At 39.4% G+C, this 14,923-nt stretch overlaps 1 protein-coding gene across 1 annotated transcript; it reads right to left on the minus strand.

Annotated features, from left to right (window-relative positions):
* Positions 1 to 672: 672 nt before the first annotated feature.
* LOC137271597 (sodium- and chloride-dependent glycine transporter 2-like) lies at positions 673 to 10,945 on the minus strand. Its single transcript, XM_067804040.1, has 12 exons — positions 10,786 to 10,945; positions 10,029 to 10,152; positions 9,519 to 9,651; positions 8,900 to 9,034; positions 7,525 to 7,628; positions 6,959 to 7,083; positions 6,340 to 6,452; positions 4,847 to 4,975; positions 3,350 to 3,449; positions 2,760 to 2,860; positions 2,241 to 2,408; positions 673 to 798 (listed from the first exon to the last, which is right to left on the minus strand). The coding sequence occupies exons 1-12, from the start codon at positions 10,943 to 10,945 to the stop codon at positions 673 to 675; spliced, it is 1,518 nt and encodes a 505-aa protein (XP_067660141.1).
* Positions 10,946 to 14,923: the final 3,978 nt, after the last annotated feature.

The following is a 14,923-nucleotide window of genomic DNA, read 5'->3' on the forward strand; positions in this document are numbered from 1 at the left end:
TTAAGGCACCGCATGATCGTTGGAGGAGCATGCCATCGTGTATCTCAAATAGTGTGGAATTAAGAGACCAAAGGCAAGAACTGCTGAAATATTGCTATGCATGATCAGGAACCTAACTAGCGGGGAGTCGAAGCCATCACTCCTGTAATCCATCTCCTTGACATATTTCGTCACTCGCGACAGAGGCTGGTTATAAAAACGAGGTGGTTTCTCTTATGTTTAGTGAAGGATGGTAAATCAGTGCGAGGGAACTGTGTAAGTTGGGATTTATCTTCACGTCGGCAATATTTCAGCCATATCGTGACTTTAAAAAAATATGAATTCATAATAAACGCAACTGAATTATATAACATGCCAACGAAGGACAGTATAATTAACTGGATTATCACTGATAGAGAACTAAAACTGGCATCTAACTTTGAAAATAAACACACTCTTATGGACAATACAGCATAAAAACGGACTGGAGATCACCAGCAACTGAATGCAGGAAACCATATTAAGGATGATTATTGATAACATATACACCCGATACTGATGTAAAGCTTCTGAGCAAAATTCTCTCTTTTGACTTTGGCATGGAAGTAAGCACATTTGGTGGCATGGAGATGTCAGCTTAGCGTTTTGTTCCCAAAGCTAACATGCATGCCTTCTTTGAAGAGGTCCAGCAATTCACAACATTGTTTTCTCACGCGAATTTCTGATGTAGTGTGCCCTGTATACGCGACAGTAAACGTCCCTACATGACGACTTTCCCGGACCCCATGAACGATCAGGTTTCAAGCTCTTCTTCATCCGCTGTGAAAGTATAAGAAACATAAGGTACTAGTGTTGTCCGGCTCTTGTTACACAATGCTGAATACACTGTCATATACTCACCAGTACTGAAAACGCACAACTTACGAAAGTTGAGATCACTAAAAGCAACAACGCAGATTCATTTAATTGTTTCACAGACAAAAATGACCAAAGACATGTGCAGTCAAATGGAAAAGTCAGTATCTCGTGTGATCGCTATTTGCATTCACACATGCAATGTATAGACTTCTCGTTGTGTCAATACGCGCGCCCGAAAAGTGTTCTGGGTCCTATCATTCCTCGGATCATTCGCATCTGTTGTCGCCGCGAAAGACATTGACCATTTCGTCCTACAAGTGCACAATAGGGGATAAATCATGGCAGACATGTAACTTAGAGGACGCTCCCACCACCTCGACGTTCTGTCTGAACCACACTCTCATAAGCATAACGTCCACGCCAAACACATAATCGCCGGTCACCATTGCGTAGGTGAAAACGTGACTTATCACCCTGCCACTGTTGTAACCTCCACTGAACATGCCTGTTAGCCAACTGTATATACTCACAACGATGTCTGTCAGTAAGAATTGGTACCATGTAAAGACGTCGAGCAGGAAGCCCTGCGGCGTGTAGACGCTGTCGCCGTATGTCTGCGGTAACGACCCCAGTGTCGACTTTGAACTAATGCAGCATTCCTGGCAATCGGCAGCGTTCGAGCATGGATCCGGTCACGGACAATGTAGCGTTCCTGATGGGGCGTCGTGACACGTTGTTGCCAAGGTCGTGGAAGGTCATGTGAACGGCCTATCTGTTGAAGCCAAATGATGGTGAAGTGGCTGAATCCAAGTCGAGCAACATCCCCGCTGCTGCCGACCATGATGATGCCTAGTCGACGTTCGCCTACCTCGTATTAACCTCTGCATTGCTGTCCCCGTTTGAAATCTTTAGCGAGGCAATGAGAATCTATTCTCATACACCTGCTGTTCAGGTCACAGTCAGCATGATTTCAGAACGAAATTCTGACTTTTTATCATAGCGTGGATGCAGGTCGTTGCGTTTTGGAGTCAATATTCATACTGTAAACAAGAACTCGTTTCTAAAACTTTTGTTTCAACTGGACATGCCCTTCTACTTCATGTCAGTCATAATGATCATGTTGAATCCATCATGATGAAAATGCAGAAAATTTTAGACGGGTCCGTTTTCAATGCTGGTGAGTACATAATCGACTTTGACATTGAAACATTTTTATAATATAAAACATTTAAAATTCTGCACTCTAATTTGCCAGCAGTCAAAAAAGACGTTAAACATGGACTTTGCTCATGACAAAAATACCACCAACCACCTGTTCATCAAGAGTTCCTTTTCAAACAAACCCGCTCCTGAAGGGGAGTCTTGAAGGAAAATGTTAAAACCAAGTGCACCACTTTAAGTACCTGTAGTACCGACCCCTCTTCTTTGTAAATGATCACCCACATCACAGTGACCAATGGAATGCAGGGAACCACTGCCAGACACCAACCAAGTGAGGCAGCATAATCAGGATAGATGTAGTTGCCGTAGGTTGGAGGTCGGTACCGAACCAGGGTGAAAATGAATATTGACTGAAAAGCGGTGGGTCAAATGTAAGTAATATTGTTATGTATCATTAAACTAACTATATAAATGCAACAAAGATGATTCGACTTGTTATGGCAGAGTCATTTTCGGATCACCATCAGCTCAACGCAATTGCCTGTCTACGAGCAGCATTTATAGTAACTGGGACTCCCAAGAAGCGCTGCCTAATCGAAACCACCAGTGGTTCTCTGAGAATGAGGTCACTGCATCGCTCCCGGCGTAATCAAAGTCAAACATTTGTGGAATTCCAATCAAGACTGAGCCAGTATTCATTTTGAAGGAATCATTATTGGTCGGAGATGTTTTAAAACACAAGCGTTAGCAAATGTTCTTACCAGGAGCATTGCGGGAGTGATGGAAGACCATGCAATTCTGAAGAACAACGGGGCCGGTCTCCCGATCATTAGTGCAACGTCAGCACTGATACGATTTACCCCTGCAATTAGGAAATACAGTAACCACTCACTGTCAGTTTTTACTGTGGGGTAGGCTAGTCGTAAAAGCGTTCGCTCGTCATGCCGAAGGCCCGCATGGGAACAATGCGTCTCGCCCGTTTCTGGCGTAAAACATACTCACCTCTCATTGACAGTCTACATATCGTTACATGCTTTCGCTGTAATATGGTTTAAGAACGAAATGAATTCAATAAAATGCAATGTCGTAACAAGACCAAGTTTTACATTTCCGTGGATCGAACATAGTTTCACAGGGTTCTGTTATTGTATTTCATACTTTGATAGTTTTACTTAAAACATGCTTGCGCACCATGAATCATGTCACTTCCGCCAAGGTCTGTGATCCTTAAGACAGTTCATACCCGGGTTATCACAGAAGAAATTGACTGCAATTCGTTTCGTTTCGGCCAAGGCTGCATATTCACTTAACTATGATTGTTTTTGGTTTGAGTATTGAATCTGTGTCTTACCATATACCCATCCAAAAGTTATACATTCAAGAAATCCGGCAGAGATGAGGAATATAGAGGCTATGTACCAGTCAACAAGTTGATGCACGTACATTCCACCCTACAAATGTCAAAACATATTTTGAAAAACCAACAAAGAGATGTCTTTAAGTGAACACAATTATCAGAAACACGGAGCCGTGTACATTACTGAAAGACGACAACGAAACGTGCGGACGTTGTAAGTTTTCTTCTATTGCTAGAGTGTGACCGTAACTACGATGTGTATTTTAGCAAACAGTCAACAGTTTGCTCGTATAAAGTATAATACTGTCTATACCTACTTATTGTGTTTGAACAAAATATTTTCTATTCTTATAAATGGACAAAAATGATATAAATCGACGTTTATAGTGAAATGACACTCCACTGACGTTGTAAACACGGGTACAAACCTTGGACACAAGTAAGAGCACAGGTTGCTGATGTTTACTAAAGTTATTCGAACATAGTATTTCAAAAGAATATCGAGACTTGACCATTCACCACATTTTTTCTCTAATTTGTATCCACATATCTGGATTATAACTCAGTTTAATGTAACTCAGTTTAGTTTATTCTGTGAATACTGGTGTTTGAGTTTCAGAGTGTATAATTCTTACCGAGTTTTCAACTGTTGCCATAAAACTGCATGTAACCTACACTTTACGTTTCATTCACAATTGAGAAGTCGACAGTAGAAACAAACAGATGGACAGTAAACTTACACAAAAGGACGCAATGGCCTAGCTGAAAAATTGCTATGACAGTCGATTCTTGTGAGCAAAACAAGAGTCATCACAATATCGTATTGTTCTATATATACGATAACACGTGGGGATGTAGCTTCGTGTTTATTTCATGGCCAGCGCCCAACTGCCGAACTTTGTTCGGACCTCCTGGGATATCCCTCGCCATTTACCCTCGCGGGTCATCAGCCGGTCATCCCGGGGGTCCGGAGAGCTCAGCTGCGCAGCCTTCCTTATAAGTACATACATTGTATAGTAATGTAATCTGTCTGGTCTACACATGCACTAAGTTCTTAATTCTACGTTCCCTACTTTCTTCCACTACGTTTCATTTATATTTATACCAAGTACATAATAATTCATATATCTATAAAATCACTACGACATATATATACCTATAACATCTATAACATATATCTATAACATCTATAACACCTGTATATCTAAAACATCTAAGTCATCACTACGATAACAAGATGACAAATTCCCCGGCCCCCACATATTTAAAAGAACAAATCATGTGAGTCCAACTTTTTTTAGACTCCCATTTTTAACCATGGAAACCGAGAAAACTAAAATGCCACAAATCTGCAAACAGCAAATTTGAATCATCTTTGACATATAGAGTTCTGTTGAAAGATACTGGACGTTTTTGCAGCTGTGCTCCGGAAACCAAATGATTACGGACGGACGAGACGTCGACTATATCGATAAAAGACTGTTTGCAAACCTCAGTGGTGAAAATAAGCCCCAGTAGAAATGACACGAGACAGTACGCAGCAGTCACAGGGATTCTCCATCTCAGCAGGAAGGGGTATTCATCCAAGATGGCCGATATTACAGTTTCCACGGTTGAAAACTTTAAATATAAATGACATTAATGTGTCACCACTTTCTGAATAAGCTTGTACATTTAAGTAAAATATCACTAGTTACGGGATTAAAATATGTACTCAAATGTAAATACTGAGATAAAAAACAAGTTGCATCTTGTAAACACTGCGTTTGATTTTCGTGACTGTATATGCCGACACTGGACTTGGATGACTACATAGAAAAAATGTTTAACTTTGTCTCTGAAAGTGAGTGAATGAGTATTGAAATCATAATGGCGCATCTGTCAACAACATATATGTGGGAAATCAAACCAAGCAGATACATAAACCTTTGACCTACCCTTATCATACTTAAGTTAAGCAGTGGATAAAACTCCTAAAACGCCCAGCAAGCCCACAGGGCTGATAAGCAAAAATGTTGCAAGCCCTGTTAACATGTAACCAGCTCTGTGTTTAAAATAGGAAAATGAGATAAGGTGTTAAAATAATATAATTAATCAATCGATATGTGTCTGTTCCATTACTATACAAAAAACCAACTCTGCAATGGCTGTAAGCATTCCCTAGGTCGATCACATTTATTGTTAGATGAATGGGTAGGAGGATCTGTGGAAGTCATGGTTTGATTGATCATAAACTAAACACACATCGTCTAGCCCCACATTTGTAAATTATTTACGAAATATTTATCGTAGTCAATGGCATGGTCAGACGTATACTCTTGGAAAATATATTAGCCTACAGGGCACTTACCGAAACAAATCATAAAAATGCCAATTCAACCTATTAAGTTGAAAAAAAGAAAACCGCAATGAAACAAAATCCCGCGAATTTGGAGTTCAAACTATTCCCCCAGCGCACAGGGCAAAAGTGGTTAAAGGATGCGCAGTGAATAGGTTAGCGGAGCCTGAAACAATATGCATGCCCGGAGTATGAGGTCGTGAACTTTAGTTTAATCTTGGCTGTGTACACAAACAAGTAAACAGTCTCCTCGTTACTTAAGAAAACATGTTGATTGGGATTCTTTGTCACAGAGAAAACTCATGCAATTTGAAATTAACACCTATCGGGCTTATAAACCATAAACAAAGAGGCTGCAATGCGTATATGCAAATGAGTCAGCCAATGAAAAGATTTCGTTACACTTATGCGCACATCCTCTGGTTCGATATCCGGGTCCTTCGGTTTGAGTGTAGTAGACCCAAGTACAAAATATTGCACTTCTGATTTCCGATTGTACAATTACAGTTTTGTTTATTTATTTTTTTCATAAGCAGCAATGCATATTATATGTCATGAATAAGTGATAAGTGTGTTTTAATTACGGTTGACTTTTTGGTTGCATGTGACCTTTAAGTATTACAGATTTGTATGAGAGGCTCCTCACCAATGAATCTTGCACCAAAAGAATCAGCATGGCAAAGAAGAGGACACTCCATATCTGTGGGACCGGGAGTTGAGCTACTGCCTCTGGGTAAATGATAAAGCCAAGACCTGGCCCTGAAAAAAAATACATAACAAAGTCCAAGTATCCTAGACTCGAAGGGACTGATCTCAAAGATATCATCTCAGTTTTGCATCGCTTGCTAGACAATACATCAAAAACATATTGTCAATACACATTAACGCAATTGCACATCATTATAGTAAATATACGCATGTTTGTAGGAGTGAGTGAGTGGGTGATATTATTTTTCTAAAAATAACATTCTCTGTGCTTTCTTTGTAACTCTATCCTCACAAAGTAGATACATCCAAAGATGAAACTATTTCAGCTAGGTTGTTTCGGTTATTCATTATTTCTGTCAACAGCTGACACTACAGCAACCAACAATAAATCACATTCTTATGACAGAGGAAGCTTATCTCCTGGGTAATCACATGTGGAGGAACCGAACTTCTGGAGTAACTGGTTTAAACAAGAATAAGTGTATTACAAACACGTTTCGCATTCCTCCAGATGCACTGGTATAATTAATTATATCTCTGTAACTTTAATCATTCACCTGAAGACAAAACATCTGTGATGGGGACGTTGGCCTCGTGAGCCATGGATCCAAGAAACGCGAATACAACCAATCCGGCAAACAAGCTTGATCCTCCACACGCCAAAGTACAGATGATTGCGTTCCTTCAGACAAAATGGATATACTGAACAGTCTCACAGGTAAGAGTGACATGAAATACAATTTGAGATATACCATTAAAAAGTAAAGATTGATAAAGCCAAGGAGGAAACAGATGATGAAGAGAAATTAAGGGAAAATGGGGAAACGGATTCCATTCCTTTGAAAATGTTTCGTGTGTGTGTGTGTGTGTGTGTGTGTGTTACTTTTTCTCATATGCATTGCCACTGGCTCGCAAAATTGTATAACCCCATCTTCTTTTGAATGGTATATTACATGTCAGATGTACGAAAGATATGTTCCTCTTAAGTGTTTAAGTTTCATTGGGCATATATTTTCATTAAGAAGGTATGAGGTTAATCCAAATTATGGTTCTAATTAACCCAAACCACCAATCAACGCAGTCTGTTAGAGAACGTATACTACATGTGATTTTAGTTGGTTACCTCAAACAATTGCTGTGGAAGGTGTTGTAACTAGCCATTGATATAAGACCTCCATATCCAGGCCCTAGTGAGAAGAACACCTGACCACATGCTGTTACCCACACCTGCAACAATGTTAGCAACATGACCGACTTTTTCTTGAAGGACCATTAAGTCAGCATAGTCCTTAAAATGGTGATCGGCCTTCAGTAGCTTGTGGTCTAAAGTTCGGGTTTTGTTCAAAACAAACGGCGATGCCCCAAGTCTCTAACTGCGCGGCCATAAAAGGCAACTCTGCTTGTCGTAAGAGGCGACCAACGGGATCGGGTGGTGAGGCTCGCTGACTTGGTTGACACACGTCATCGGTTGCCAACATATTTCACATTTGTACCAATGGATGCCTTGACAATTTTGGCAACAGCCGGGAGCAATAGCAAAAATATACTTTCGCATATACGGATTATATCATGTTATGAAACATAAAGTCATGCTAGTGTGTTGTTGGGTCCAAATTACAGTCTTTTGCATCTGCGTTCAGTTGTATAGGAACATATTCGGCTGACGTTTTAATCAAGATGTACATTCTTGAGACTGCAGAAACGGAAGATGCATGTTCTGTAGTAAACTGTTTCATACACATTGTAGTTTCAGCGGAAACCTGAAGTATGTGAACGTTAATGACCAATAAAACACAATCAGATTTGAGTCACATGGGATGAAAATATTTAATTGCGAGGCATAAATGTCATGAATATCATCCCAATTTGTCTGTCGATATGGTAATGTAATCCGCTATTCTCTGACTCTGACACAGTAAGAAGTCGTAGTCATTCCGGACGCCAAAATGAACGTTATATTGAGGTTATAACCAGATCAGAACATATTTCGGTTTGGTTTTCATTATTCAAATGTCAGGCAAGACACTGAGACGAAATTGAGACGTTTCGCTGTTATTTATAAATTTCATCCTGACAATGTGGTAAAACGCTTTCACAACTTTGCATGAAATTAACAACTCATTGTGAATGTAATAATCATTTGCTAAATCCACATACAAGCATACATGTTTCCTACATACAGTCACCCAAATGGAATATTCACCTTCGTTTTTTAAATAATGCATTTACGATAGCTGCATGTTATCTGAGCGTGATTACAGTATTCCTTATATTCTTTTGAGAAGTTGAAGCCATATATTCTGTTGAAAGTAATAACACTTAAAACAAAGACAAAATCATCCGTATTTTTGCACATGTCTTTGCTAATGTAATACTTTGAGTGATATTTTTCTAAAGGTAAGATATATGGAACTTGACAACGACAAATGTTTGCAAGAGAGACAAGACAAACAAATATGAATTATCAAAGCGGTATTTTTTTCACTTCCATCAGGCACCTGCACATCCAGTAATTTGTTGAAATCAGGGATGATGAAAACCAGAAGTCCTTGTGGCCCGCCAGGTAGGGTCACGCCCCGGACAAGCAGGATGAAGAGAAACACATATGGCATTGTTGCTGTCACGTACACAACCTAAGCGAGATGGATTAACCAGAATAAATATTATTCTTTGGATAGGAGGCTCGTGTACAATTACATATAGCAACATGTGCTGTTACATAGAAGCTTCATATGTATTTATAATTTGCAAAGTGAAAAGTCGAAGAAAGGTCACATGCGATATATTCTGTCTGGCAGTGCCATCTTTTGAAGATGGGGCATCGTCACAAGCGTCAGTGGGAAGCATATGTCCTTTGTAATTATGTTTTGTTTTCATTTGAATGCAATATCAGCACCATATAGTATCCAGATGTATCATATAATATTGATTCTTTTACTTTCAGAGATAGTTGACGAGACAATCATCGATGTGTGCTCCCAAAAGAAGTTTGCCAGAGCTCAATCTTCGAAGACACCAATTCTGGCCACCAGTTCCTAGTTTTACATTCATATGGTACACTTCATAATTCTTATACGGATTCCCTACACACAAGCGTAATTATATCAGTGACATTACCTTTCCAATTGATTTGATACCTTTCGCCAGACTGCTGAATATCAAAATCCAGGTGACCAGATGGCATATAGCAAGTTCCCACTTGATACCTCCCAGGTGTTCCAGTCCAGAGGTGATGCTGAGGACTTTATATCTGTAGACATGTCACGGATGATTTGATTTTCAGTCATTAAATGTGTGTGTAATAATGTAATGATCTAACAAAACATTCGACATTCGACCTGCTATGTGAGGAATACAACTCTTCCCAGGGTAAGATGTAACTTTAAGTAATCATTTTGTCATAAGACATTATGCCTTGATATGATATTCCAGTTTGTTTATATAACAAGTCCCTATTAAACCTCTTTGTCGTAAATTACCTGCTAATACTAGTCAGCAGTCACACTCTTCAGTAAATACATGGATAGATTAATTAAAAACTGAACATGGCTTAATATTATTGCACAGTATTTCTGATAGGTTTGAATGCTACAAAAGTGTCATGTTTGTGAACATGAGTCTACAGACAGCCAGAATTCTTCAGCTGCAGTGTGGAATAACGTTCCATTCTCCGAACTGTTGCCGGCAAACTTTGTGGTGAATGCCATTGTCTTGTTGACTTGGGTTTCCTTTAGCACGGTGGAGCTACGTGCTGAAAGTAACAGAACATATTTAGTCCTTACAAGGCAATAAGCCTCAGGATACTTTCGGTGAGACCATTGTTTGGAGCTGGGTAGATAAACTGAAACAGAACTTTCATTTATGGACGTACGTGTGCTTCCACATATACTGGTCATACTGAAAGTATATAGATTTAAGAAGTCGATAACATATGAACGTTTTGTACTGATGTAATATGACCAATCCATTGTGTGTAATACAAACAGGACTTCTGGAACCGATCACATAATTCGTGTCATTGTGAAAGTTTTGATATTACCATCTCTTATAATTTCAGAGATACCATCCGTGACTGCCGTTCACTGTGAAAAAAAGCAACAACACAAATCAGTTGTACGATTCAGATTGCACCATGAGTCAGGTTTAGGCACCATGAACAAATAGTGAAATACAAGGTATTTACTGCATCATGGTGAGCTGATCCTGCTGCACCCGTCAAATGCAAACTTAAGGCTCGTCCATTCTTCACCCATACATCATGTCCATACAAGGACGGAACGCCCATGTCCATACAAGGACGGAACGTCCGTGCGCATACAAGGACGGAACGTCCATGTCCATACAAGGACGGAACGTCCATGCGCATACAGTTCTATGAACTTACTCGTTATTAGCTTCATGTTTTCAACACAATACTCGGTGTTCCAGGTGTTGGCACAGCTGGTCCAAGGAAGGACTGTTCTGCAGGAGTAGATGGTGTAGTACACGGCCCAGGCACAGGTGGTACTGTAGTAAATTATCACCGCTCCGGAAATGATAAGCATGCCGATCCCCAAGCCTAATCCGGAGATTTAACATAAATACATTTAGTCCATGGTTGACTGGGTAAGGGGGGGGGGGGGGGGGGGGGGAAATTACCAAGTTTTTTCTTTTTTTTCACAAAATTTATTCCAATAAGTAATTTCTATCAGGAACAATGAAAATATTTAAGGTTCATTAATTAATTGGAGGCACATGATGACTTTGATTTTGAATAATGCATTGTGTCTAAGGGAGAAATGAAACTTTAAAGCTGTTTTTCAACACTTTCTAGTTGGCAGATGTTTGGAGAAAGTATTCTTGCTTTGATGGTTTATTGCAGAGGGTAAGCTATGTCAGCCCATGGACTAACATAAATTCTTCGGTTTTCTACCCGGAATACAATGTTCCGAAGTAGTTGCCTTAAGCTGACACAGTGCAGTTTTCAGACCCCAGTCTTATAGTCAATCTTGTTAAATTATCTGTGTTCTTTCGTGTTTTTTTTTTATTTCAAGAGTTACCCTATACTTACATTGACTGACAAGCGTCATGCTGAATTATAAAAATCTGATCAGCAATCGTGGACAAATCACAGATAGACATGTATTTCAACGAGAGAGTTTGATGTACTAGTATACAATCAAATATGTGAAATGAAATATACCATTTTAACCGATGGCATATCAGTAAGTGTTTTCGTACACAAAGTTACAAATAGTAAACCATCATTGACAGTTACAATAAAGAAACAGACCTTCTTTGCAAACCAAAATGTTTTAGTATGGGCATGTTTTGTATCGTAATTTGGCATACTGAAGATGCGTACCTTTTATCAAGCGACATACACCCCACACATGAGCGGCGCCTTTCCCTTGGAATTGTCCTATAACAACTTCCAGAAAGAACAGCGGCAAACCACACAGCAGCAGGCAGGTGATGTAAGGGATAAGAAAGGCACCTGCGCGGAAAACCGTTTATTATCAGTGTTTGACCGAAGAGCACGTTTATCAGGTTCGGCTGAGCAGAAAGATGTCACAAATAAGGTAAATTTTTAATGTCCTAAGTAAACATATTCTATGTCCCTCGTGGACAACATCTGTGTGTTTTCACATGGTCCCGTGTAGCTTGAAACTGCCAGGATAACTCATTGTGTTGACCGTTACAGTCAAAATTCTAACATTGTTACAAATGATAGGAACACGTGTGTGTGTCTTCAATGGTGGTTTCCCCAGAATACTCACAATAGTTAAAAAACTACGACGGTTCATTTTATGGAAAAATTTTTTTTGTCATAGAATACTACGGTAACCTATAGTCATGGTAATTGTTAGTATCTTACACCTCACTCGATACCAACTTTAACGAGATTCCATGTGGAATCAAATGTTTTAAAATGACGCTCTGGAATCTAGAGACTGTGTGCCTACGTATCAACATATTTGGGCAATAAAACCAATCTTTACAATAACTTAATTCCATTACGTGATCAGTATTGTATAAATATTAGCAACACACGCTAACACGCTAGTAATAAATGTCATGAAAGGCCATAGTCTATGAATCATCATCTCATAGTGATCATATCAAGTTTCCCCATGGAGCATATCCTGTCACAAACACCAACATTTGAAATAAGACATGCATCCCGAGGATATTTGAAAATAAGACTGATGCCCCCTCTAAAATTTCATTCAATTCAAGCCCCCATTACCCATGTTTGTATTTGGAATGCATACCTCCACCGTTTGTTTTGCAGATATATGGGAAACGCAACACATTTGAAAGGCCAACGCAATAGCCAACCACTGTCAAAAGGTACTGTACTTGGGAGCCCCAGTTTCCTCTTTCTTGCTCGTCGTTCCCACCATGGTCGGAATCAGTGGTGTCAGCAACGTCACATGTTGTAATTGTATCATCAGTTTGTGTTGCTGCCTCCATGGCTAAAATACACGATTAAGTGTAATGAAATTACCTTCGTTTACATCTTTAAGATTATTTTGTCATATATGGTTGCCTACGGTCAACAAACCGAAACAGTCATTACTCATTAACCAATTCAAACATAAACCTACTTTTCAGAATTTTCTCGTGTGAAAGTGAAAAGAAACACTACAAGCAACGGCGTTCGTTACGAGATATTCCAAATCTTTGTTTTCTAAGGAAATGGTATTTGCAAATTAATTTTGATTTTAAAGTTTAAAAATTGTATTTCTATATTTTATGTTGTGGTCTAGGCAGCATGTCGATTCACAATTCATCAATACTGGTTACACCTGTTATGTGTTCTTTGCGCTTATTCAGTGTATGTATATAACTATAGTGTCGATGACATAATAACAAGGCCGCACCAAACGTTTAACGTTTCTAACGACCGAGTTGTCCACGATTTTCAGATTTCCGTTTGTCAGAACAGATTACGTGTTTGCAAGGATTAGAAGGAGCGTAATGTTGTGAACTTAGCCTCAGTACTTTTCGTTACACTCCACTGGTCTAACAAACCTTAAGGGAGGTCGCGTCAGGTAACCTTTGAGATTGACCAATCAGAACACAGCTTACCAAGTCGCGAAAGTGGACTCTCACATACCTTTTGAACTTTTCATCTCGAAAAGGTTCGTACCCGACCGATTCCGAATGCTACTTAGCGTACGCTCGCTTCCGGGTGATACACACGGCACCCGTTACAATCATGGCAACGGTGAGTAAACAGTCGCTGAAAACAGTGTTTTGGCAATATTTAAGGATGTCATCTTACGGAAATATTAGCTAATGGTAACCATGTCAACAGAAACCCCAAAGCGTATATACTGAGGGTCAATTAACTGTGTTATATGCGGATTTTGGTTTGTGGAGAGATCTGTGTCAGTGACCATGAATATTTTGTAAGTCCATTTTGTAGGGAGCCGTTGTCAGATTGGTTAAATCTGTTTAACCGTCTCGCTATTGACTGGACGGTCATAGGTCGCTCAAAGGTTAGGTGACGCGACCTTCTACAAGGGTTTGTTAGAGTTGGTGGTGTAACTGTAATGTCACAAGCGACAGTATATGCTTTTTTCTTAAGACCGTAACCGGTTTGTCATACTAGTGGCGATACCTGGATTCGGTTTGCGCATGATCTGCGAGTTATAAGCGACAGTTTCTGTCAGTCGCCCTGAAGAGGGATATTCGTAAGCCAGGCAGCATCACGCTGAACTCAACAATATGTTGCTCCTCTCACAGAGGACCACAGTCCATCAGTGTATGTATGCTTGATTTCTTGTATTTTTGGCACATTTCATGCTACAGAAATATTCTAAGCATTGTAATGTTATTACCAGGTATGTTTATCACTTCATGCAAACAAAACCGCTACTTTCTGAATTTCATAACCTTTATGGAAATTATCGTGATATTTCTTTCCTGAAAGTTATGTTCAGCATAATAATTTGAGTGATATGAATGGGAATTTCGGTGGCATTTACTTGAAACTATTCATGTGCTTTCACATTAAACATGTTCATGAAAGTAGGTTTAAAGGAACGCTGGCTTGTATAATTTAGTGGTACGTTGCAATAATAATACATGTGTTAATGTATGGACTTAGTTGCTTATATGGACTTATGGTCACCTTGTTTGTTACAGCTTTTTACCTTACTCCACGCTGTCATTACTAAAGTCCAGTGGTCAAAAGCCCATAATCTACCAACCATGTAAGCATGTCAGCAATGTAACTTCTATCGCTAATAAAGGTGATGAATGGAAGTGGCTTTCGGGTTCGCTATTCAGCATAGTAACGAATAACACTGAGACTAAGTTTACTTTGACTGAATAGTGGTTAGGTGTAGCAAATACTGATTTATAATTATATATCCAGTTGAATCAATTGTGTCAATGTTCTCTGGACTGTTTATTATATTACTAAGTTGCGCAATAGGACGGAGCCCAGTCAGCGGGATACAAAACTGCCGTGTAATCAGTATTGTAACTGGGTAATTTATGGAAAATTTGTTTCTTGTGACAATCTGGTT

The sequence above is a fragment of the Haliotis asinina genome, chromosome 2 (assembly GCF_037392515.1).
Source record: "Haliotis asinina isolate JCU_RB_2024 chromosome 2, JCU_Hal_asi_v2, whole genome shotgun sequence".
Taxonomy (NCBI): Eukaryota; Metazoa; Mollusca; class Gastropoda; order Lepetellida; family Haliotidae; genus Haliotis; species Haliotis asinina.

What these genes read in the sequence shown, in the direction of transcription:
- LOC137271597 (XM_067804040.1), bottom strand. Translation starts at nt 10,945, where the DNA reads ATGCTTATCATTTCCGGAGCGGTGATAATTTACTACAGTACCACCTGT. An exon ending in GTATCAAATCAATTGGAAAG is followed by an intron (nt 9,035 to 9,518) that starts GTAATGTCACTG and finishes CATCTCGCTTAG; the next exon opens with GTTGTGTACGTGACAGCAAC. An exon ending in AAGAGGGGTCGGTACTACAG is followed by an intron (nt 799 to 2,240) that starts GTACTTAAAGTG and finishes ATACTTTCACAG; the next exon opens with CGGATGAAGAAGAGCTTGAA.